This window comes from Ranitomeya variabilis, chromosome 4 (assembly GCF_051348905.1).
Source record: "Ranitomeya variabilis isolate aRanVar5 chromosome 4, aRanVar5.hap1, whole genome shotgun sequence".
In the NCBI taxonomy this organism is placed as follows: domain Eukaryota; kingdom Metazoa; phylum Chordata; class Amphibia; order Anura; family Dendrobatidae; genus Ranitomeya; species Ranitomeya variabilis.
This window is the reverse complement of record NC_135235.1, coordinates 689,734,798-689,760,975: the sequence shown is the minus strand read 5'-3', so window position 1 is coordinate 689,760,975 and position 26,178 is coordinate 689,734,798. Positions and strand designations below refer to the sequence as shown.

Here is a 26,178-nt window from a genome sequence, read left to right as displayed (position 1 = left end):
AGTATGGTCTCAGGAATATGACCAAGAAAAAGTAAATAATGTAGCTATTGATGGACAACAGGATTAATTTACTGTAGTTAATATTTCTACTACTGTCCTTAATACAGCTCAATAGGACATTTTGAAAAGGGGGTTATCTTTTGTTCCCACCTGTAAAAGGGATTTATTCCAAAGATTGTGTGACATTAACAAATTTGTATGTTTACTAACTGTCAAAAGACATTTTTTTCTCAGGATAATCCATTGGAGGATAATGTATCTGGTGCTCTAATAAATATGATAAATAACAAAAGTTTGTTACTTCTAATGGCCACGGTGACAGATCAAGTTGTATTAGAAAAGTTACATAGTTTAGAGGAAACATGTTTCTGTTAATAATGAACCGGTTCATGAGGATGACAGCAATATGGTATCTAATCCGTTTTTTTATCCTGTAGCATCACGGATATCGATTTTGAAAACCTTTCAAAGAGTCATGGAAAGGAAAATTAAGGATTTACTTGATTCAGATCTACAAGTCTCTAGGAATTTATCCTTTATAGAGACACAGGCAATGCGTTACGTGAGAATCCGCATATAGTAATCCGCCCTTCTCCTAAGGATGGTTCATTGGTGGTGCTTGACACTATGTTATATCATCGGGAGGTTATTTCCATGTTGTCAAATACCTCCACTTACCGCCCTTTGGGGATGGATCCTACCAGTCGAGTCCAGAGAGATCTTTTTGGAATAATCTAGGAAGGTTTGTCTCTTGGTGCTTTTAATAAACATCAGAATTTTTGTATGTGGAAACATCGGTTTGTCCGGTGTTCAATGCTTTACACAAAACACACAAAGAAAAATTTCCTCCTCCGTTCAGGCCAATTGTGGCTGGAATCGGAGGAGTTAAAGAAAGATTATCTGAATGGATTAACAAAAAGTTGCAGCCGTTGGTTTTGCAAACAGTAGGACATATTAGAGACACCAAACAATTGTTACATACTATGAGTAATATGTCTTGGGAATCAGATTATGTGTGGATCACATGCGATGTTGTTGCGTTATACAGTATTCTTGTATACCACATAATTTGGCGGTAGAGACTGTTTCTAATATTTTGACAGAAACCAAAATGTACAAGGATAATATCAAAAATTTCATCATCAAAGCATTGGAGCATCTTTTAATTACCAACTTTTCACATTTCACAAACAGTATTACCGTCAAATACGGGGATGTCCAATGGGGCGAAATTTTCGCCCTCACTGGCAAATTTATACATATCCTTTTGGGGAAAAAAAATACATCCACACAGTGTGTAACCCTTTTATTGACAGGGTTTTATGGAGGGGGAGATTCATCAACGATGTTATCCTAATATGGTGCGGCTCAGTCGGTGAGTCTTCCCCGGCATCTTTTCCTGACTTTGTTGATTATATCAATAACAATAGCATGAATATAAAATTTACATATCAGGTTCATGGCACTGTTGCTACGTATCTTGATATTACACTTGATAGGGTGATAGCTCCTTGGGAGTTTTCCATACATCCCTGTTCAGAAAGGCAACAAGTGGCAATGCGATTTTGCATGAAGATAGTTGCCACCCATCGCATGTCATACAGAATCTCCCGTTGGGTGAGTTTATACGAGCCAAGAGAGCATGTTCTACTGCATTATTATACAGTCTGGAAAGTGAAGTAATTAAAAACAGACTCTGCAAGAGAGGTTACAAAAAAAGGATGATAAATAGAGCTGTTAAAAAAACTGACAAAAGATCTAGAAATTCTCTGTTGTTTGAAACCAATGGCAATAGCAACGGTAATAAAAGCAAAATAAACGTCCCTACTTTCTCAACCTCTTATAGTTCAAATTATAAGGATATTGTTAAGTTAATACACAAGCATTTGCCAATGTTATATCAAAATCCTGTTTTATCTAAAATTCTTTCAGCAGGATATAGGTGTGTCCCAAGAAAAGCAAAAAATCTGGAGCATTATCTATCTCCATCGCTATATACTTTCCAGTTCTCATAAACCTACCTGGTTAACATATACTGGGTGTTTTAAGTGTGGTGAGAGAACCTGCGGATTGTGCCAGTATAGACAGGACGGATAAATATGTTAACAATATCACTTCAAAAGAATATAAAATTAAAACCTATATTAACTGCAATAAACAAGGAGTCTTAAGAAGAGGATAAGCGAGCACATTACTGCCGCAAATCCTGGAACTGTTGCAAGCCGTAGAAATATTTCGGGGTTATCTAAACATTTTCTGAAAACGCACAAAGGTAATTTGAGGAGTTTAAAGTTTAAAGGAATCGAGAGAGTAACTAGATCAATTAGAGGGGTGACTGGGAACATGGACTCCGTTGTTATGAAACATATTTGATATTGGCTTTGAATGCACATATTCCAGAAGGCCTTAATTATAAAAGTGATCTTCTATATTTTTATTAGATCACTCTGCTGTATCTTTGTAGCACCTAGTTAATATCTTGCTATTTTTTGTGCGTGTGATGGGTGCCTTGTGTGCCATTACCATTTGATGTAAAAATATCACTTTTTTTTTTCGTTCCAACATGTGGGTTTTGTTTTACTTGCAAGTTCAGCTATGTTAATTTGAGTAAACAGGTTTTCAACTAATCTTATTTATATGAAATGTCTTCACACAACGTATGCATGTGTTAAATATGTATATACTTATTACAAAATGGATTCTTATGAAATGATATGCTTATGTACTGTATATGAAGGACTAATTTCCCCCTGGTCGATATGGGGTAAATTGGGGAGGTAGTCCTTTTCAATCAATTACATGTGCTGTTGTGATAGATATAAGGAACTCTTCACTCTGTTTGTACGCCTTTGAGGAAGGACTGTTTTTACTGGGTTCGAAATGCATCAGGCCTATGGGGGATCCCCATGATGTTGTTTTTTTTTATCGCTGAAGATGTTTAAATAAAGAAATCATTTTTTACTGAAAAAGGGTTCCTGTGCCGGAAGTCATCTCTTTCTGATTGATTACATGATCTGAACGGTCTTTGAGTTAGTCAAATGGAAGGTTCTTCAGCTGCTCACTCAGGACGCGCAACCTCAGTGCAGGTCCTGATACCTTCTTCTTCTACTTTACACCAATCAGTTAGATAAGTATTAGGCTGGAGGAAAAAGAGCAGTAGGACACTGTCTCAGCATTTTCCTCTGTCACAGGAAGCTGCCTCCAATTTATAAGACGCACTCACTTATTAGCAAGATTTTTATCTTGCTAAAAATGTATCTTATAATCTAAAAAATAAATTAAGTTCTAAAGAAATTTCCTTTTCCCATTTAAGTATACAACTGTCTCATTCCTCATGTTTGGACCTTTCAAAATAAAAACAATAATACAAACTTCTATATAATAAACACACCCGCGCTTGTTCGCATAGACAATATCCTTAGCAGCTGGACTCAAAGCAGGTAGACGCCACCCCTGACATAAATGATGCACAAGAAAAAGAATTGAGACCGCACGTAAGGGAATACACTAGAAACAACAAACAAATGAATAGAAACTATATGCAATGCCACAGCGCGTGAAAGCATATGGTGAGACAAGAACCCCTTAGAAGCCGTAAACTCCTCTGATCAATAAATCCTTCCGATCAATAGATAGCGATGCACACACAGACTAGGCAGACTCGCTAATGTATATTGATATATGACCATAAAAATGAAAGGAAGTGAGCTACTCAGGATAAATGGTAAACGTACCTGTGACCTGTGTATTTCACATGGAGAGACTGTGGGTGTGCCAGTGGATGTGGCTATGGGATAAGCCGGAGTTCAGGTACCACGGTGCCGGATGCCGAGCTGAGCGTGAAGCCGTTAGGCAGAATGTCCGGCATCAGATATATGGATGCGGTGGTGGGTCGGCAAGTACGGAAGTACTGCTGCACAGGGGCGCCGCAGGGAGGCTGCATAGAGCCAGGGAAAGCCCCGGCCGGTGGCGTCCCTGGATACGAGCACGAGGGGAAATGGCCGACAGGGAACTGAGCGTGTGACGTCACAGCTGGGGAACTACGGAGCGTATTCCCTTATGCGCGGTCTCAATTCTTTTTCTTGTGAATAATACAAACTTCCAATGGTGGTGCCATTTCAGCAGCATCAGCACTTGCGTTTCTTGGGTTCATATGATATTGTTACATCATGTGAGCCCTGCGCCCAGCCAACTCTAGTGTCACTGTCCCCACATTCGGAAAAATCGTACAATAAGAGGAAGTCAAAGAGCAGTAGCATCTCTGGCTTCATGTTCATCTTCAATATATCTGAAGGTGGTGCTGATTGGGCGCCAAGATCGTGTCATGTAACATTCTCACATGAGCCCCGGGAACACGATTGCTGACACCAATGGAATGGCACGGAAGGTGATTAACAGTGTTCTTATTTTAATAAAGCCAAACATGAGGAATGACAAGGGGTTGTCCTAGCAGTGGACCACTCCTTTAGGACAATACAAAATTTGGTTAAAAGATTTCCAACATTATGAACATGAAAAAAGGCTTCTCACCTGTGTGACTTCTCTGATGTTTATTAAGAGTTGATTTCTGGTTAAAACATTTCTCACATTCTGAACAGGAAAAAGGCTTTGCTCCTGTATGAGTCCTCTGGTGCTGGGCAACATCTGCTTTCTGATTAAAACATTTCCCACATTGTGAACATGAAAAAGGTTTCTCCCCTGTGTGAGTTCTCCGATGTATGTTAAGATTTGATTTCTCTGTAAAACATTTCCCACATTCTGTACATGAGAAAGGCTTCTCACCTGTGTGAATTCTCTGGTGCTTAACAAAATTTGATTTCTGGCTAAAACATTTCCCACATTCTGAACAGGAGAATGGCTTCTCCCCTGTGTGAGTTCTTTGGTGTGTAACAAGATTCCATTTTTTGTTAAAACATTTCCCACATTCTGAACATGAAAATGACTTATTTGCTTTAGGAGCAATTTGTTTTTTAATGTTTATTTTGTGACTTTGATTTTCCTTGGTAGTCGGTAATGAATCAGAAGATAGGACCTGTTTCAAAGGATCAGATGATAGATCTTTGCTGTGAAGGGATGATGGTATATCTGGAGTAATGGCATTCACTTCAGTTGTATCCTGTGGGATCTCAAGATCATCTGATTTAAACAGTGAAGATGTCAGCTGTCCCTCTAATCTCATGGTACAGTCATCTGCCAAGAATAAAATCAATCATTTTTTAATAAAATATTCTTGAATTTTATATTTTTGAATATTTTGACTTAAGTGGTCAGTAAAAATGTCAAGTTATGTACAAATATTGAATTTTTCACCAAGACAATGTCAGTTCACAGTCTAATAAAAAAACTTCATAGCATAAACCAGTGGTGATCAACTTTTTGTTCATTCTACGTCCCAAGTATGGAATAAAAAGCCACCAATGTTATGTAAGTGAAAATTATACTAATAAAGTCCCCACTCAGGTCCATCATCTGGCCGTGGAAAAACAGAGGTTCCCACACTATTAGTGTCTCAAAAGCTCTTGAAAAGAAAAATGGCTTCTGTAAACCAATCCAGCCATATCTGCACTTTTAAAATCAAATCTCCCCCTTGCTTCTGAGCCTTGCAGTGTGCCCAAACCGCATTTAGCAACCATGTATTTGGCATTACTATAGTGAGAAGAACCCACTTAATTGATGGTGTGTATGTATCTCCTGGAGCACAATCTCGGCACTATGTGTTGGGCAATAAAATTACAAATGTGCAATTTTCACTCTCCAACATCCACTGCGTGCTAATTTCCGGAAAGTGCCTGTGTAGTCAACATAAACACTACTCCTATAAATTAATTAATTGAGGGTTATATAACCCCTGGCAAAAATTATGAAATCATCGGCCTTGGAGGATGCTCATTCAGTTGTTTAATTTTGTAGAAAAAAAGCAGATCACAGACATGGCACAAAACTAAAGTAATTTCAAATGGCAACTTTCTGGCTTTAAGAAACACTAAAAGAAATCAAGAACAAAAAATGTGGTAGTCAGTAATGGTTACTATTTTAACCAAGCATAGGGAACAAAGTATGGAATCACCCTGTCAATTTTCATACCAAAAACTTAGACCTGCATCAAATTAGATCTGCTCGCTAGTCTGCATCTAAAAAGAAGTGAGCACACCTTGGAGAGCTGTTGCACCAAGTGGACTGACATGAATCATGGCTCCAAACACGAGAGATGTCAATTGAAACAAAGGAGAAGATTATCAAACTTCCTGAAGAGAACATGCAAATTTGCACAGTCATTGATGATTGGGGCTGCATGTCAGGTAAAGGCACTGGGGAGATGGCTGTGATTACATCTTCAATAATTGCACAAGTTTATGTTGATATTTTGGACACTTTTCTTATCCCATCAATTGAAAGGATGTTTGGGGATGATGAAATAATTTTTCAAGTTGATAATGCATCCTGCCGTAGAGCAAAAATTGTGAAAACATTCCTTGAAAAAAGACACGAGGCCAATGTCATGGCCTGCAAATAGTCAGGATCTCAATCCAACTGAAAATCTTTGGTGAAGGTTGAAGAAAATAGTCCATGGCAAGGCTCCAACCTGCAAAGCTGATCTGACAGCAGCAATCAGAGAAAGTTGTAGCCAGATTGATGAAGAGTACTGTTTGACACTCATTAAGTCCATGCCTCAGAGACTTCAAGCTGTAATAAAAGTAAGAGGTGGTGCAACAAAATACTAGTGATGTTTTGGAGTGTTTTTTTGTTTGTTTTCATGATTCCATAATTTTTTCCTCAGAATTGAGTGATTTCATACATTTTCCCTTATGCTTGGTTAAAAAAGTAACAATTACTGACTACCACATTTTTTGTGATTCCATAATTTTTGCCAGGGGTTGTAATTTCCAAAATGGAGTCACTTTATGTGGATTTCTACTGCTCTGGTTTTCTGCCATTTTGTCATATTAGGGCTTCAGCAAATGGTGTATGCCATTTTCTCTGAGATCAGTTCTGGAGACGTCTACTACTGTTACCAGGTGAGGTCTTCATTCTGCAGGCAAAGCTGAAAATGGAGGAAGCATCAGTACCAGAAAATTTAGGTGGTGTAGGCTCTGTCCAGCCACTAAGATTAGGTTACCTGGGACCTGCAGTACCATCCAGTCTGGCAGTACAGGTATATGTGCTGTCCAGCTGGAGTAATCTGCTCCCTGCTTCAGTCAATTGGAAAGCACCACACCTTACTAAAGCTTAAAGCATATTGCTGGAATCTGCCAGATACAGCCATGTTCTCCTTTGGTTCAGTCCTCTGTCCTCAGTTCCAGGCTTGTGTATCGTTTCCCATTGTGAATCCAGACAGTTTACTGACTACTCTTGTGTCTGATTTTGCATTTTCTGTTCCCACTTGATTCTGATCTGGCTACCTGACTATTCTTCTTTTCATCACACTCCACAGAACAGCAGGTAACACTGTGGCCCAAGCCTATGGGTCTCTGTGTAAGTCCAGATCCATGTAGAGGGGTTAAAGAAGTTAAAGGGTGATGGGCAAAACTGTGAATATACACAATAACACATCTACTGAAATGATCAAGCTGAACAGTCTTCTCCAGGAACAAAAACAGTAACTAGTGGTGAAACCTCTTTGAGGTAATTAGAGTCTGGGGCTCGGTGGCTCTTGGCAATCTAAACTATCGTAAGGGCCAATATTTTCTATCAAATGAGTTTCAAGAAGAAATATTAGACATTTAAAGAAAGCTTTTTATAATAGTGTAGAGCTGGGGTGTCTTAATTTAGATCTCGGGCATTTGGTAATATAGATCATTTTTTAAAGACTACCAGAGAGTTACAGACTCGCATACAGTGTAGGAAATAAATATTTGATCCCCTGCTGATTTTGTAAGTTTGCCCACTGACAAATACATGAACAGTCTATAATTTTAAGGGTAGGTTAATTTTAACATTGAGAGATAGAATATCAAAAATAAAATCCAGAAAATCACATTGTATAAATTCTATAAATTGATTTGCATTTTGCAGTGAGAAATATTTGATTCCTCTGGCAAACAAGACTTAATACTTAGTGGCAAAACCCTTGTTGGCAAGCACAGCAGTCAGACTTGTTTTGTAGCTGATGCTGAGGTTTGCGCACATCAGGAGGAATTTTGGTCCACTCCTCTTTGCAGATCATCTCTAAATAAAAAAACAGAGCAGAAAAAAGTCAGCACCGCTTACCTGCCCATGTCTCCGAACAAATGCACCACAGGATGCAGCCCATATATAGCAAGATGTTGGCAACACAGGTGCAAAATACTAAATAGACAGCCACTCACCGCATACCCATTCATGGAGGGGTGACTGCTCAGTATACATTTGCACAATAAAGGCCTGTATAGGACACTGTTCACATAAAGGAAATGCACAGTGTCTGGTTCTCAGCCTATTAGTCACGCCCCTACTATTCCATTAGTCCAGCTGGCCAGCACACTCCCAATGCATCCCAGTATGAACACCCCTGTACACAAGACCAAATGTGCTGGGTTTGGCTGCACCCTGAAAAATATAGTGCACAAAAATACATATAAATAGTGAGGTATTGGTCGATATTTTGGCCAAAATAGCAAGCTCGCAATCCACGTCAAGGATGCCTACACTTGCGAGTCCTATCACTAAACTAATAGCAAAGCCACAAAAGAGGACTAATACCCTCCAAACTGTTACCATCTGCAAAATCACTGATGTATAAAAGGGGGTCTGGAGACAGGTAGTCCATTACCCTCAAGACTCTGGAAGTAATTGTTAGCTGCTCTGAAGACTGCTTTGCTGACCTGAAGACTCTAGATTTCACTCAGGATGTGAGTATAGACGCTATGAAGAGGTCTGTGTCTGTTTCTCTCACTGCAGTCTTTACTCACTTCTGTCTCTCTTGCAGCATTCCTCATCAAAGATGTCCTTCAGCAAAGAGCATACCTCCCAGAGCAGACAGGAGACTGATGAAATGAGTACATTTGCTACTGATTGGTAACTATTGACTGTCAATATGACACATATGGTAAAATCATGTATTTTCCTTCCAGAACAGTTCCAATGCGGCAGAGCAGGAGCAGACTCAGGCCCAAATTCAGGTGGAAAGATGTCGGGAAAGTATTCTTGACTGTTTTTGTTTTATCTTAACAACTATATTAATGTGTTTCTTTGATTTCTAGGTTCCACATCATAAAATCACCATTGACAACGACCTCCTAATAACATTGGTGCAGGAGCGAGTTCTGTTGTGGGACACTCGGGATTAGCAACACTCGGACACTGTGGTCATTTGGCGGCTATGGGATGAAGTGGCCAGATCGCTGCTGGATGATTGGGACCATGCCACGCCACAAGTCAGAAAGATTTTTTGTAAATATTAAAATGTGGTCTGACGTGGCAGTGAACCTGTGATGCATTGTTTTACAATTTTTTTCCCCCCCCCTTCACAATGAATAGAGTCAAAGTCCGGTGGCATTTGATGAAGGATCGCTTCAATAACGACATGAGAGAGGAGAACCAAGTTCAACGTGGTGCTGCTCAAAAAATAGGAAAACACAAGTACTATCGTAGTCTCTGCTTCCTGAGGCCTGCGGTTTGTCATCAAACATAAGTATTTTGTGTTGTATTCCATGGTATAACATCTGAATTTTTCTTAGGAAATGTTGGCGCTTTAAAAATTGTTATGTTTTTGTAGTAATGTTTTTAATTTCTTTTTCAAACAGAACCTGGATCGGCCTCTGTCGAACAGCCACCGAACTGTCCCAGTCATCAACCAGCGATGTAGCAAGTGTGCAGGCTTCACAGGCTGGAGAACAGGCAGCTGGTCCTTCAGGTTTTCCCCTGTCCCAGTCCTCTGCCACTGATCTTTTTGTCTCTTCTCGCCAGTGGCAGAAGGCCTGGAACAGTTCACTCATGCCCCAGTTTGTTCACATAGGCTCGGACTTCCAGAATGGCCTAAAGGCTGTTGGAGACAGAATGGAAAATGGGTCGCGCATGTGAACTCACATTTCCAGGAAGCCAACCGATGCCTTGACCGCATGGAATCCGAACTTCAGAGACCGGCACAGGTCCGGTACTTAAAGGGATATGTCACGGCAGCGGCGACCTGGTTCGTGGCCCTGGGCGCCCAAGTTAAGGTAAAAGTCTTTAAAGTAGTTATGAATAAAGTTTGTGATGCCACCTGTGATTCTCGGTCAGAGGTGACCGACGCTGATTAAAGGGGTCCACTGGGGTAATGTTATGGCAGCTAAGATGGTATAGCTTCCCACAGATGAAGCTGGGTCCCCAGGGCTCCCGGTGTGTAGATGAAGATGGGTAGTGTAGCAAGAAACAGAGGACACAGGTTTGCAGTCTCTTTACCTGGTTTACTGTGGAATTCAGGTAGCCACAGTCCAGGATCCTGGATTACAGGTACTGGCAGGGTCCGGCCAGCTTGGAAGCGAGTTGGGAGTCCCCTTTACCAGGTGGAGATAGAAGCCTTCCTTCTAGCGCTGTGGTGTAGTTCCTTGCTGCCCTTGGCCTCTCACAATGTCCTCATGTGTTTTCTCTGTCCTCCTTGCAGGTAGGTCACTAACACCTCTGACAGGTGGCTCGAGGTTTTTTTTACAGGGTCTCTATCATGACCCGGGCTCTATGCGCCATTGTGTCTCCAGGTGTTAGGGCAGACAGGTGACGTGTAGTCCAGCTGTCCTGCCGGTTTCTGCTGCAAGTCTTGGAGTCCCTCACAACCTCGGTCTTCCAGCTACCGGTGTCTGCGCTCTGTAAGGAGGTAGCCCAGTCGCAGCTGTCCTCCCCTGCTCTTCTCTTGTCCAACGCGCTCTCTATAAACTGTTCGGCTTTCTCTTTCCCTAGGAGCTGCAGCACTTCTCGTGGATGCAAGGCCCCTCTGCTCCCTTCTCCTCTGTCTCTCTGACAGGAACTCTCTCTCAGAATGGCTGATTTTCCCTCCAGACAAGAATATATATAGGGGAGCCACCCACAAGCTAGATCAGAGCTCCCCCTTCTGGCCTGGAGTGTGAACATGTTGTATGCTTGTGTGTACATGATGGAGAAGATCCTCCCTTGCTTCCAAGCGTGACATCACTCTCCCCGTGAGGAAAGCAGTGCCACTGTGCCAACCAGTGACCTGGGGTGTCACACTTGTCTACCTCCACCACCATGCCGAGTCCTGCTGCGCATCTGCCTCAAGCCACCACCATGCTGTGTCCTGCTGCATGCCTGTCTACCTCCACCACCATATCGAGTCCTGCTGCACACCAGCCTCAACCCACCACTCCCACCCACCCAAAGAAAAAAAGAAGCAAACAAACAGAATGCCAGTAGCTCAGCACTGCAAACCAAGAAGACTAGGACCGGCAAACGTACCCCCAAAACTGTCATACCACCTCCACCCTCACCTTCCAATGTGTCTCCGTTTTCTAATTTATCTCTCCCTTCCCACGATTCCATTTCTATTGTGTCTCCTTCCATCCTTGACCTCCCAGACCCCACACATTTTGTAGGCCCTTCCCCTAGAATCCCTTCATCATCCACACATGCTAGCCAATCATCTCAGCTCCAAACACCACATGTCCATCATATTTCAACAATACCCAAAGCTAATTTTTTATTCACCAAAGTTCATTTTTTATTGTTAAATAAAATTTTGCTTTTGTTTAAACATTCAGTGTATTCTTTATCTCTGTATGCGCTGTCACCACACCTATGCGCCATCGCTGCAAACACACACTTACCGTATATACTCGAGTATAAGCCGACCCCCCTAATTTTGCCACAAAAAACTGGGAAAACTTAATGACTCGAGTATAAGCCTAGGGTGGAAAATGCAGCAGCTACTGGTAAATGTCAAAAGTAAAAATAGATACCAATAAAAGTAAAATTAATTGAGACATCAGTAGGTTAAGTGTTTTTGAATATCCATATTGAATCAGGAGCCCCATATAATGCTCCATACAGTTCATGATGGGCCCCATAGGATGCTCCATACAAAAAACGCCCCATATAATGCTCCATACAGTTTATGATGGGTCCCATAAGATGCTCCACACAAAAATATGCCCCATATAATGCTGCACAAAGGTTAATGATGGCCCCATAAGATGCTCCATACAGATATTTGCCCCCATATATAATGGTGCACATGGCCACATAAGATGCCCCATACAGATATTTGCCCCCATATCATGCTGGACACGGCCCCATACAGATACCCCATAGATATTTGCCCCATATCATGCTGCACATGGCCACATAAGATGCCCCATACAGATATTTGCCCCATATCATGCTGCACATGGCCCCATACAGATGCCCCATAGATATTTGCCCCCATATCATGCTGCACATGGCCCCATACAGATGCCCCATACAGATATTTGCCCCCATATCATGCTGCACATGGCCACTTAAGATGCCCCATACAGATATTTGCCCCCATATCATGCTGCACATGGCCACATAAGATGCCCCATACAGATATTTGCCCCATATCATGCTGCACATGGCCCCATAAAGATATTTGCCCCCATATCATGCTGCACGTGGCCCCATACAGATATTTGCCCCCATATCATGCTGCACATGGCCACATAAGATGCCCCATACAGATATTTGCCCCCATATAATGGTGCACATGGCCACATAAGATGCCCCATACAGATATTTGCCCCATATCATGCTGCAAATGGCCCCATACAGATGCCCCATACAGATATTTGCCCCCATATCATGCTGCACGTGGCCCCATACAGATGCCCCATACAGATATTTGCCCCCATATCATGCTGCATATGGCCACATAAGATGCCCCATACAGATATTTGCCCCCATATAATGGTGCACATGGCCCCATAAGATGCCCCATACAGATATTTGCCCCCATATCATGCTGCACATGGCCACATAAGATGCCCCATACAGATATTTGCCCCCATATAATGGTGCACATGGCCCCATAAGATGCTCCATACAGATATTTGCCCCATATGCTGTTGCTGCGATTAAAAAAATAAAAAAATTACATACTCACCTCTCCGGCCCCCGGCACTTGCTATAGTCACCTGCTCCCCGTTCCATCGCTGACCGCCGCTGTGTCTTCTGCACCAACGTTCAGGAAGAGGGCAGCGCGCACTAATCGCGTCACTGCGCCCTCTGACCTGAGCATCACTGCGGAAGACACAGCGGCGCCGACGGCGGAACGAGGAGTAGGTGACTATAGCGCACTGCCCCTGTCATACTTACCTGCTCCAGACTTGAGTATGGTTTTAGGAGGTTTGCACACATTTGGAACGCTTCATCCCCAACAACAACAAATAGCATTGGCTGTCCTTCAGTGTTGGGAAGAGGTTGTGGCGGTGGAAAATTAAATTCATTAGCATACAATCGTTGGCCCATGTCAGAGTTTTTAAAAGTCTACGAGTCATTTCCTTGTCCAAAAGATCCAATGTCAATGGCGACAAATCTTCAGTCAGCATCGGCAATCGCCATAAGAACGATAGAAAAGTATTTTTTATAATTGAAAATCTCGGATCCACTTCCAACTGGTTTCCTAATGCAAATGTGTTTGCCGTCCACAGCCCCCAAACAGTTAGGAAAATTACAAATGTCCATAAATTTTTCAGCATTTTCCTGCCACAGTTCAGTTGTGGGTTGGGGGAGAAATTCTGCATGAAAAACGTCACATAAAGCCCTGCAGGTGTCTCCAACAATCCCATAAAGGATGGACAGTCCAATCCGGAATTGGAAATAGTGAGATGATAATGTCTCTCCAGTAGCCAGGAATTTGCGGAACAGAAAATGGAAACAAAAAATCAGTTCATAGCTTTTAGAAAAAAAATGGAAAAAAAATTCTGTACAGGGCTTTTAGAACAATCATATTATTAATGACAGGTGTTTCTTTTTCAAAATTACGTACCTTAGGGTCACTAACAGATGTTCCTCAGCAGGAATTGCTCGCCGTAGCTGTGTGTCGTGCCTGGTTATGGATCCTCGCACTCGTTGCAACAAGTCATTGAAGCTCTGTTCCGACATCCTGATGTAGTAGAAAAACTTATGAGGGTTTGAACGCAGCTCAGTGTACAACATGTGGTAGGCTCCACTACTCTCTAAGACTTCAACGATAGGGTGTTGCCAGTAGCGACAATCACGTCTTCTCCGTCTTTCTCTTTTTCTTTCTTCATAACAAGCAACAGCATACGCTAAGTTCAAATCCAAATCCAAATTACGATATAAGCTCTCCATACGAAGATCCATCTTGCAGCAGGATACAACAGCAAAAGATGAGGATTTCATCTGTACAAGGGTCTATATAGAGAATTTCCATGAGACATGTCCATTGGATGTGGCTTGTGTCAAGGAAATTCTCCTGGAAAAGCATTATCCTATCGAACGCATGCGCATAAATAACGCAAACGCATGCGAATGCATGCAAACGCAGCTTTTTTTGGCGTCATGCGTAAGATGATGCGAATAAAAAATGCTGCGTTAGCATGCGTTTTTACATACGTTTGTGCATGAGGATAATACGCTGCAGACTCATACGCTAGAGTGAACCTAGCCTTTGCCAGACACTTTGCATTTTGCACCACACATACCTGTGTGACTGGTGTTCTATTCAAGCCCTATTTGTGTGTAATTTTTCTACTAGGCAGCCAACCCCACCATGATTTGCTAGGTGTGTGGGTGGCTCTTTTTATCAGTAGTTTGCACTTGTGCTACTCTTAGCCTTTATCAGTGGGGGCCTGCTGCATCCTGCTAGTGCATTTGTCATCGGACAGGTCTTGGGAAGGCTGTATCTTTATGGTATGTGTTTTTTTTTTCTATGTTAGCTGTTTTTGAAATTACTGGTCTGCAGGAGCCAGAACTCTTAATGGTTGGTAGGGGATCAAATACTTATTTCTCACTGCAAAATGCAAATACATTTATATAATTTATACAATGTGATTTTCTCGATTTTATTTTTCATATTTTATCTCTCAATGTTAAAATTAACCTACCCTTAAAATTATAGCCTGTTCATGTCTTTGTCAGTGGGCAAACGTACAAGATCAGGAAGGGATCAAATAATTATTTCCTTCACTGTAAGTGAGGCAGGCCGATCCCACCAAAATCATAATGTAAAAAAGAAGACAGAATAAAAAACAAGTTACATTCCCATCAACAACGTACGTTGGTGGGGAGAACTTCAAAAATAAACAGGAGATGCACTCATTTATGGTCAACCATTGGAGCTACTATGAGTTCTGACCTGTAGAATAGAGAAAGTATTAGTGTTCCACATTTCAGGAGAAATTGTGCAATAATCCGAATCCTTTAGAAAACATAATGAAATTTATGATGTGGTGCAAAGCCATGAAACCATGGTTCGAGCCATGCCAACACATCTCGTGCAGGTGTAAACAGGTTGCGGGATTCAGTGGTGCAAGGGAGGCAGAGCAAGGGTTAACAATATAAAAGGCTAATTTAAACAACAGGGGAACTCCTCGCAGAGAGATAAACAGTTAAGTTGAAAAGATAAATTGCTAAGTAACAACAGTCCAGTTATTAAACTTATCGTGTCCTAAGGTTCCTCATATGCAGGTGATCCATTGGGGGGTGACCACAGACTATTTCTCTGTTCTCATCCTTTTTTGGCTGTTTTTGTCACTTTTGCATTTTGTCATTGCTCTCAGCCTTAGAGGTCCTGTACAGTAACATGAGGTGTTGTCCACAACCCACAGAACTTGCTCAGGTAGTGCAGCTCATCCAGGATGGCACATCAATGCAAAGTGGGGCAAGATGGGTAGCTGTGTCTGTCAGCATAGTGTCCAGAGCATGGAGCAGATACCAGGAGACAGGCCAGTACACCAGGGACATGGAGGGGGGAGTAGGAAAGCAACAACCGAGCAGCAGGACCGCTACCTCCTCCTTTGTGCAAGAAGGAACATTAGACGCAGTGCCAGAGCCCTGCAAGATGACCTCCAGCAGACCACTAACACCCATGTGTCTGCTCAAACTGTCAGAAACAGACTCCATCAGGGTGTTATGAGGGCCCGATGTCCACAAGCGGGTGCTGTGCTTACAGCCCAACACCATGCAGGGCGATTGGCATTTGCCAGAGAACACCAAGATAGGCAGATTCAACATTGGCTCTTCACGGATGAGAGCAGGTTCACACTGAGCACATGTGACAGACGTGACAGAGTCTGGAGACACAGTGGATAGAATGTTCTGCTGTCTGCAACATCCTCCAGAATGACAAGTTTGGCAGTAGGTCAGCAATGGTGTGGGGAGGCATTTCTTTGGAGGGCAGCACAGCCCTCCATGTGCTAGCTAGAGGGACCCTGACTGCCATTAGGTACCTGGACGAGATTATCAGACCCATTGTGAGACCATATGCAGGTGCAGTGGGCCTTGGGCTCCTTCTGATGCATGATAATGCTAGGCCTCATATGACTGAAGAGTGTCAGCAGTTCCTGCATGATGAAGGTATTGATGCTAAGGATTGGCCTGCCCGTTCCCCAGTCCTGAATCCAATCAAGCACATCTGGGACATCGTGTCTCATTCCATCCACCAACGCCACATTGCACCACAGACTGTCCCAGTAGTTAACTGATGCCTTAATCCAGGGCTGTGAGGAGATCCCTCAGGATAACATCCACCGCCTCATCAGTAGCATGCTCAGGCGTTGTAGGGAGGTCATACAGGCACATGGAGGCCACACACACTACTGAGCATCATTTCCTGGTCTTGAGACATTTCCAGCCTGTAATTTGATTTTCCACTTTGATTTTGAGCATCATTCCAACTCCAGACCTCCATGGGATATTAGTTGTGATTTACATTGATCATTTTTAGGTTTTACTGTTCTCAATGCATTCCACTATATAATGAATAAAGATTTGCAACTGGAATATTTCATTCAGTGATATCTAGGATGTGGGATTTTAGTGTTCCCTTTATTTTTTTTGAGCAGTGTATATATATCCCCAGCCTGGTCTGGTGATATATATTCCTCCTCACTGGGAGCGCCTCAATAACTTGCACCTATAAGGGGAGCCTTTTCGGCGACTATTTGCCCTCAGTGTAGTTCCCTGACTGACCTGGGGCAAGTGGTGGTGCTAGAGAGCCGATACCTGCTGGGTCCTTCTCTCCCCTCATCAGAGGTGAGTGAAGTCGACACACCCTTCCTCTGTGCGATTCGTCACAGATTGTACTACAGCTATAACCCACAAGATACCCACAGGAAGTGCCGCACCAATCCAGGAGAGATATCAGCAGATTCCGCCGCAGATGTACAAAGAAGTGAAAGAAATGTTGGCACACATGCTGCAGAGTGGAGTCATCCTAGAGAGTCAGAGCCCGTGGTCAGCTCCCATCTTGAGTTGTGGTCCCGTCTGCCAGCCAGAGCGCAGCAGCCCACACCTGATGCTGGAATTTCTGCAGCTCTTTGCTTCAGCCTCACAGGTTTATGGACTAGGTGCTCAGCGGGTAAAACCGGTGACCGTACGCTGCTGCCAGAAGTTGGACCGTTATTTCTGTGACCGCATCTGTGGACACTAATCCGGCCCTTGTCAGGACTACAACCCCTGTAAAACCACTCCTTTATAGAGACGTGGGGATTTGTGAATCGAGATAAAAGAGCAGACCAAGATTAATTTTATATTAATGCAAGTACCGTATTTCGCGGACTATAAGACGCACCGGACCATAAGGTGCACCCCAAGAAAAAAAGATTTTTTATAAGATGGGGGTCCGTCTTATTGTCCGAATTTACAGTATCTTACCTGATTGCTGGCAGTGGCAGAGCAGGGTCACAGGAGGCATGGTGTCGGCAGAGGTGGGGTGATGCGGTACAGCGTGCACCTGAGCAGGGTCCCTTCCTGCTTAGGTGGGCGACGCCACGGCCTGGTGTCCATGGGAGGGTTGCAGCACTGGTTACCGGCAGAGGTGCTGGGATGAGGAGGTGCTGGGATGAGGAGGTGCTGGGATCAGGAGGTGCAGGGATCAGGAGGTGCTGCGATCAGGAGGTGCTGCGATCAGGAGGTGCTGCGATCAGGAGGTGCTGCGATCAGGAGGTGCTGGGATCAGGAGGTGCAGGGATCAGGAGGTGCAGGGATCAGGAGGTGCAGGGATCAGGAGGTGCTGGGATCAGGAGGCGCAGTGACAGGTATGGTGTGAGAGGGTCCCTTTCCCCGGTGAGGTGATGCAGCAGCCCGGTAAGGAGAAGAGCCGGGTGAATGCTGTTGTTATCGGTGGTGGCGGCCATCTTCCGGGGGCCCCACGAGCGCAGATGAAGCGCTCTGCTTCCCGGGGCTTCAGGAAAATGGCCGCGGGAGGCCGCGCGTGCGCAGATGGAGATCGCGCGGCCATTTTCCTGAAGCTAAGAACTTCAGAAAAATGGCCGCCGCGATCCCCATCTGCGCACGCGCGGCATCCCGCGGCCATTTTCCTGAAGCCCCGGGAAGCAGAGCGCTTCATCTGCGCACGCGCGGCCCCCGGAAGATGGCCGCCACCACCGATGACAACAGGATTCACCCGGCTCTGCTCCTTACCGGGCTGCTGCATCACTTCACCGGGGAAAGGGATCCCGCTCACTGCGCCTCCTCATCTCCGCACGTCTGCCGCCGCACCTCTGCCGCCGCACCTCTGCCACCGCACCTCTGCCGCCACGGGTAAGCCTGCATTTCGACTATTAGACGCACCCCCCATTTTCCCCCCTTTTTTGGGGGGGAAAAAGTGCGTCTTGTAGTCCGAAAAATACGGTATACAGTCAAGAGTGTAGTACAAGGGTAGGGTACAAATAGGTTACAATTACCGTGTTATGTAGCATGTGACCACAGGGAGGTGCTGATGGCTCACAGGTCCAAATCTTAGTTACGCATCAGGCAGTGGGCCTCCTGCCAGTAGGTCCTCTCTCCTTCTGTACTTGTGTGTACCTTGTAGCTGGCCCTTGGGGCACCCATGAACACTTGGTCCCTTGCCTCTGCGCTCGTAGACTGCATCCTGCCAACTATGCCAAATGTAAACAGGATGAGGGATGCAGTGACGCAAGGGAAGCAGAGCAAGGGTTAACAGTATAACAGTTTAATTGAAACAAAAGGGGAACTCCTCGCAAGGAGATAAACAGTTAAGATGAAAAAAGAAATTGCTAAGTAACAACAGTCCAATTACACTGGGGAACACAATTTTTTAAGAGTTAGGTCAGACAACTGTTCTTAATTAATTTTTGGATGCTGAATCCAGAGATGATCTCAGTTTTTCTCTATCACGTCAAGTTTTTGAACTATAGGATTTTTGTCTTCTCAAAAATATGTAAACTACTGTACCTAAAAAGTGTTGTTGTTTTTTTTAAATAGTACAAATATGAACAAAAAATGAAATATATAAGAAATAGGCACGACAAATATGTTTTTTAACACTATCATGTTTTTTACAAAGGATATATATACACTCACTGGCCACATTATTAGGTACACCTGTCCAACTTCTTGTTAACACTTAATTTCTAATAAGCCAATCACATGGCGGCAACTCAGTGCATTTAGGCATGTAGACATGGTCAAGACAATCTCCTGCAGTTCAAACCGAGCATCAGTATGGGGAAGAAAGGTGATTTGAGTGCCTTTGAACGTGGCATGGTTGTTGGTGCCAGAAGGGCTGGTCTGAGTATTTCAGAAACTGCTGATCTACTGGGATTTTCACGCACAACCATCTCTAGGGTTTACAGAGAATGGTCCGAAAAAGAAAAAAAATCCAGTGAGCGGCAGTTCTGTGGGCGGAAATGCCTTGTTGATGCCAGAGGTCAGAGGAGAATGGGCAGACTTGTTCGAGCTGATAGAAAGGCAACAGTGACTCAAATCGCCACCCGTTACAACCAAGGTAGGCCTAAGAGCATCTCTGAACACACAGTGCGTCGAACTTTGAGGCAGATGGGCTACAGCAGCAGAAGACCACACCGGGTACCACTCCTTTCAGCTAAGAACAGGAAACTGAGGCTACAATTTGCACAAGCTCATCGAAATTGGACAGTAGAAGATTGGAAAAACGTTGCTTGGTCTGATGAGTCTCGATTTCTGCTGCGACATTCGGATGGTAGGGTCAGAATTTGGCGTAAACAACATGAAATCTTTGGGATGTGGTGGAACGGGAGATTCGCATCAGGGATGTGCAGCCGACAAATCTGCGGCAACTGTGTGATGCCATCATGTCAATATGGACCAAAATCTCTGAGGAATGCTTCCAGCACCTTGTTGAATCTATGCCACGAAGAATTGAGGCAGTTCTGAAGGCAAAAGGGGGTCCAACCCGTTACTAGCATGGTGTACCTAATAAAGTGGCCAGTGAGTGTATATATATATATATATATATATATATATATATATATATATATATATATATATACATACACACACACAAGTATTTAAGGTAAAAATGTACATTTATAGCTTTTTCTGGAGTGTTTAACTTGAGGACAATCACGTTTGATGCTCCAGCAATAGTCAGCCATCATATGTACATCCCATCTACCCTGGTAACGGTCTTCCATAACCTTCAAATCTTGGTGAAATCGTTCACCTTGCTCATCGCTAACAGCACCAGGATTTTCCGGAAAGTTGGCAAGATGGCAATGCAGAAAATGTAGTTTAATACTCATGTTGCAACCAAGCACTTTGTAGCTCTCCAATAGATTCTGAACAATTTCTTTGTAATTACTTGCACGTGTATTTCCAAGAAAGTTCTTGACGACGTCTTTGAATGATAACCAAGCATTCTTCTCAAGATCTGACATAGTCCTGGTGAAATGTTCATCTTTGATGAGCTGTCGAATTTGTGGACCATCCAACACACCAGCCTTGATTTTTTTCAATGGACAGTCCAGGAAGTGCCAACATGATGTACTTAAAACAGTCGCCGTCAGTTGGCAATGCTTTTACAAATTGCTTCATGAGACCTAGTTTTATGTGCAGAGGTGGGAATAGTATATTCTTCCTGTCAACAAGTGGCTGATGTAGAATGTTAGGATCTCCAGGTTTAAGACTAGATCTTGGAGGCCAATTTGAATCAACCCAATGCTTTTCTCGAGCTCTGCTATCCCACATACAGAGAAAGCAGGGATACTTTGTGTACCCACGTTGCTGACCAAGAAGGAAGCAAACCATTTTAAGGTCAACACAGATGATCCAATTGTGTGTGTCATATTTCAATAACTCAATAACTCTCTTTACATCTCCATGTTCTTCACGAAGAGAGACAGAATGCCCAATAGGGACTGCACCAAATAAATTGCCATTGTGTAGAAGGGCACACTTAAGACTCTGCTTTGAGCTATCAATAAACAGTCGCCATTCATTTGGATTGTACATTGAAAGCCCTAATTCTTGTAGTAAACCAGGAATATTATGGCAAAACACAAAACCGCTGTCACACCGAAAGTACTGCAAAAATGTACTTTCTCTAGTATGAAAGTATGATACCTTCGCTCCTTGTTCAAGTAACTGTTTCTCATTCAGCCTTGATGCTAGTAATTCTGAAGCTTTTTTTGATAAGCCCAATTCACGTGCTAAATCATTTAACTCGTGCTGATCAAATCCCTTACGAACTGAATCCTTGTGAATTTCAAATTCTGCATCATTGCTGTCACTGTGTTCGTCAACATCACTCAGAACTTCTAGAGATGGTAGCTGTTCGAAAACTGGCACTGGAATTTCAGCTGAATGAGGCATTGGTCTGATAGCTGACGGTAGATTTGGATATTCTATTTTACTTTTATTTATTTTTCCTGTTAAATCCTGATGTTTTCACTAAACAGAAGTAACAGTCTGTGGAATGACCTTTTTGCTCTCTCCACACCATGGGGATACCAAATGCCAACTTTTCACGTGTTCCTTTGGTCCACATCCGTAAACTCTCGACACACTGCTTGCACACTATGTGAGGGGCCCATGGCTTATCTTGATCACCGAGTTTTATTTTAAAATATGCAAAATGCTTGTTTGACAAATGCACTGATGTTTGCCCTTTGAACTGGAATGGTGAAAACACCACAAATATAGCAGAAGGAAATATGTAAATATTTAATATGTAAATAAATATGTATATATTAATATGAAAATAAATATAAATAAATATAAATAAATATGTAAATAAAACACTAAGATGGAAAGTTACAAGCTTTGAAAACTACCAAAGAAAAAAATCATAAAAGATATATAAATTACAACTAAGCGCACAATGTAAAGAGAAAAGCTATCACAAATCCTATTTATTCCTACTATGATAAATTTTTTGTGTAAAGATATTGATAATTATGACATATTGGGAGCTGCACACACCTCTCACCACACTGTCTCAGTTGTGACTACTCTAAGGGTACCGTCACACAGTGCCATTTTCATCGCTACGACGGCACGATTCGTGACGTTCTAGCGATATCGTTACGATATCGTTGTATCTGACACGCTACTGCGATCAGACATCACGCTGAGAATCGTACGTCGTAGCAGATCGTTTGGAACTTTCTTTCGTCGCTTGATCACCCGCTGACATCGCTGGATCGTTGTGTGTGACAGCGATCCAGCGATGTGTTTGCTTGTAACCAGGGTAAACATCGGGTAACTAAGCGCAGGGCCGCGCTTAGTAACCCGATGTTTACCCTGGTTACCAGCGTAAACGTAAAAAAAACAAACAGTACATACTTACATTCCGGTGTCTGTCCTCCGGCGTCTCAGCTTCTCTGCACTGTGAGCGCCTGCCGGCCGGAAAGCGAGCACAGTGGTGACGTCACCGCTCTGCTTTCCGGCTATGGTGCTTACACAGTGCAGAGAAGCAGAACGCCGGGGGACAGACACCGGAATGTGAGTATGTACTGTTTTTTTTTTTTTTACGTTTACGCTGGTAACCAGGGTAAACATCGGGTTACTAAGCGCGGCCCTGAGCTTAGTAACCCGATGTTTACCCTGGTTACCCGGGGACTTCGGCATCGCTCCAGCGCTGTGATTGCAAAGTGTGACCGCAGTCTACGACGCTGCAGCGATAATCATACGACGCTGCGACGTCACGGATCGTGCCGTCGTAGCGATGAAAATGGCACTGTGTGACGGTACCCTTACAAGTTGTCACGTAGCTCTGAGTCGAATTGTAATCAGATAACAAGTCTTATTACAGATATCAGTGCAATTGTGCTTCTCTGGCAGGTAAGTTGTGGAGGAAAAACTTGACGTGCTAGAAAAAAACTGACTACATTTTTGGAATCAGCATGCCAATTTTAGTATAAATCAGCTCAAAAACCTAACTCAACAGAAATTTTTTTTCAAATTGTTCCCCAGTGTTATCAAACTTATCATGTCCTTAGGTTCCTCAGCCATTGATGATCCATTGGGGGTTGTAGTCCTGACATTGGCAGGAGTAGTGTCCGCAGATGGGTCCTACAAATAACGGTCCAACTTCTGGCGGCAGCGGGCGGTCACCTGTTTTACCCGCTTAGCCCCTAGTCCATAAGCCTGTGCAGCTGAAGCAAAGAGAGCTGAAAATCCGGCTTCAGGTGTGGGCTGCTGAACTGTGGCCGGCAGAGGAAACCACAACTCAATGTCGTGCAGCCTTCTCACATTTCCCTGCGCAAGCATGGTCTTGCTTTTTGTCAGGTGCACAATGCTCTCCACTCTCACCGTCCTGCTCGAGAGTCCAGATGATGTCGGCCGCAGTACCTCGTGGCACAGATGTTCACGGTGCGGAGTGCACTGCTCACCCTCCTGCGCTCTCCCTGACGGCAGGCAACTAAATGTTGCGTTGCGCGTTTTCGGCTCTGTTTCCATTTTAAACACGTCCCCTCTTCCTGGATCATGGGGCCTGTCCGGTCCCCTATTCCTTTCCCCAGGCAACATGGGGCGCAATCTCGACAGTTCCGGACCCGACTCAATACAGGTACCTGCATCACTTTTTCTTCAAGTGATTTTCTAACTTGTCAGCACATTCTACGTACACTGTCATTTGGCTTTGTAGGTTACAGATCTGGGCAGGCAAGGGTCAGCATCTTCCAATCCAAGGGAATAGGTGAATCCTCCAGGTTCTAAGTTCTATAAAAAAGGACTTTCAATTCCCAAAGTTTTGAATGGAGGAGAATGTTATGGTGGAGAGACAAAATGGTGATTGCACAATTGGGATATAGCTGACTACACTACTGATAATGCAGTCACAGTACATGACTGCGAAGAATCTGTGACTTCTCTGTAGTTAGTGGTTACTACTCACCTGGGTAGTCATATGTAGGAATCTCCTCTTTACACCACTCATCACCCCTCACATATGTCTCTGTAGTATTAATATGGGTCAGATCTTCATCCTGAAATAAATATTGTAAAAGTCACAGACAGATGGAGACGTCACTTCTATGATGAGCTCGAATCCTGCCATCTCCACTGTTCTCATTACACAATTATAAAATATTTAACACTGGTGGATAAAAGAAGACTGAACACAAGACCTTCACAGCCGTCTACACATCATAGGGGAGATCTCATGACACCTTCTCTCCATCTACCTGATGATCCTGAGGAACATTGGGATCTTCTTGTTTACAGTCCTGTGGAAGAAGAGGACGTGGACATCTCTCTGGTGTTGTCCTCTTACTAGATAGATCTGGAGGAAACACATATTAGGGACTAAATTCATTCTTTACATACAATTATAAGCCATGTTTATTTAGTCCTACTACCTGGTGATGTGAGGGGCTGGGGAACCTCCATCATGATGTCCTTGTACAGATCTTTGTGTCCTTCTAAATAGTCCCACTCCTCCACGGTGAAATAGACGGCGACATCCTGACACCTTACAGGAACCTGACACATACAATGATACCGTCATCCCCGATCCCTTCATAGCGTTACTGTATAATGTCCCAGCATTCCCAGCAGTGTCACCTCTCCAGTCAGCAGCTCAATCATCTTGTAGGTGAGTTCTAGGATCTTCTGGTCCTCATGTATAAGGGGGTGAGGTGGAGGCCCCGTGATTGGGCTCAGGGGTCTTCCCCATCCCTCAGACACAGGGTCCTGACCGCGCTCACTAGAGGTCTTCTTCACTACTGTGTAATCCTGGTTATGGAGAGACACATTACTAAATCTCACTACAGACATTTCCAGAGTCCTCACCTCTCCAGTTCTGTCCATCTGTTATTCCCATAGATAAGAATGATGTAATGTGATGTCATCAGAATCTCTCACCTCTCCAGTAAGCCGGAAGAGGATCTCTAGGGTGAGGTGTAATATCCTCTCTGCCATCTTGTCTCTGTCCATATCCATCTTTCATGCGTATATGAGAAAAATTCTCTTATATAGAAGATCTTCACTGAGAGGATCCGATACTGTAGAGACCTGAATGAGAAGAAGATGAGCCGATGTAACATCATATAATCCTGTGTAATAATACAATTACTGTAGATAATAAGGGAAACATGAGATTATTTTACAGTATCTCCTTTTCCAGTTTCTTCCTCAGAGTCGGCAGCTGAATACGTTTCTCTTCCATAACACTAAGGCTACTTTCACACTAGCGTCGGTACGAGTCAGTCGCTATGTGTCGGCGCGACATACCAACGCACGTTGTGAAAATTATGCACGACGTGGGCAGCAGATGCAGTTTTCAACGCATACGCTGCCCATTCTAAAGGCAGGGAGGAGGGGGCGGAGTTCCGGCCGCGCATGCGTGGTAGAAAATGGCGGACGCGATGTACGTGCCGACGGTCCGCCAAAACACGACGCATCCAGTGCACGACGGACGCAACGTATGGCCATACGTCGCGATCCGTCGGCAATACAAGTCTATGGGCAAAAAACGCTTCCTGCGTTGGGTCATTTGTATCTATCAGCGGAAAAGGAACAAAACCATTGTGATTCTTATAAGGAGACAACACAAACCCCCTAAATATAACATCTATAACAACCCCACAATCTGTGACTCTTCAGGGTAAATCGCTCTCACCATTGGATTAGAGCTGATACTATGGAGCTAAAGGGACTAAACAGACTCTGTCACCTCCATAAAGGGGCACTTTTCCGTGTTTGTCAGAACTGTCCGAGGATTATTAGAGGGGATAGTTTCCCCCCAATTAGAAGGGACACCTGTGGATATTGGGGTCTTTACCTGCTACAGTTCTGGTGTGGACCCTCCACCCGCAGAGCCACACTCCACATATATGGCCACTCTGT

General features: G+C 43.6%; 1 protein-coding gene across 1 annotated transcript; it reads right to left on the bottom strand.

The window, feature by feature from the left end:
* Positions 1-1,073: 1,073 nt before the first annotated feature.
* Positions 1,074-18,900, bottom strand: LOC143767707 (uncharacterized). Its single transcript, XM_077256217.1, has 3 exons — positions 18,795-18,900; positions 4,531-5,190; positions 1,074-1,696 (listed from the first exon to the last, which is right to left on the bottom strand). Exons 2-3 carry the CDS (start codon positions 5,177-5,179, stop codon positions 1,659-1,661), a joined length of 687 nt encoding a protein of 228 aa, XP_077112332.1. The 5' UTR covers positions 5,180-5,190; positions 18,795-18,900; the 3' UTR covers positions 1,074-1,658.
* Positions 18,901-26,178: the final 7,278 nt, after the last annotated feature.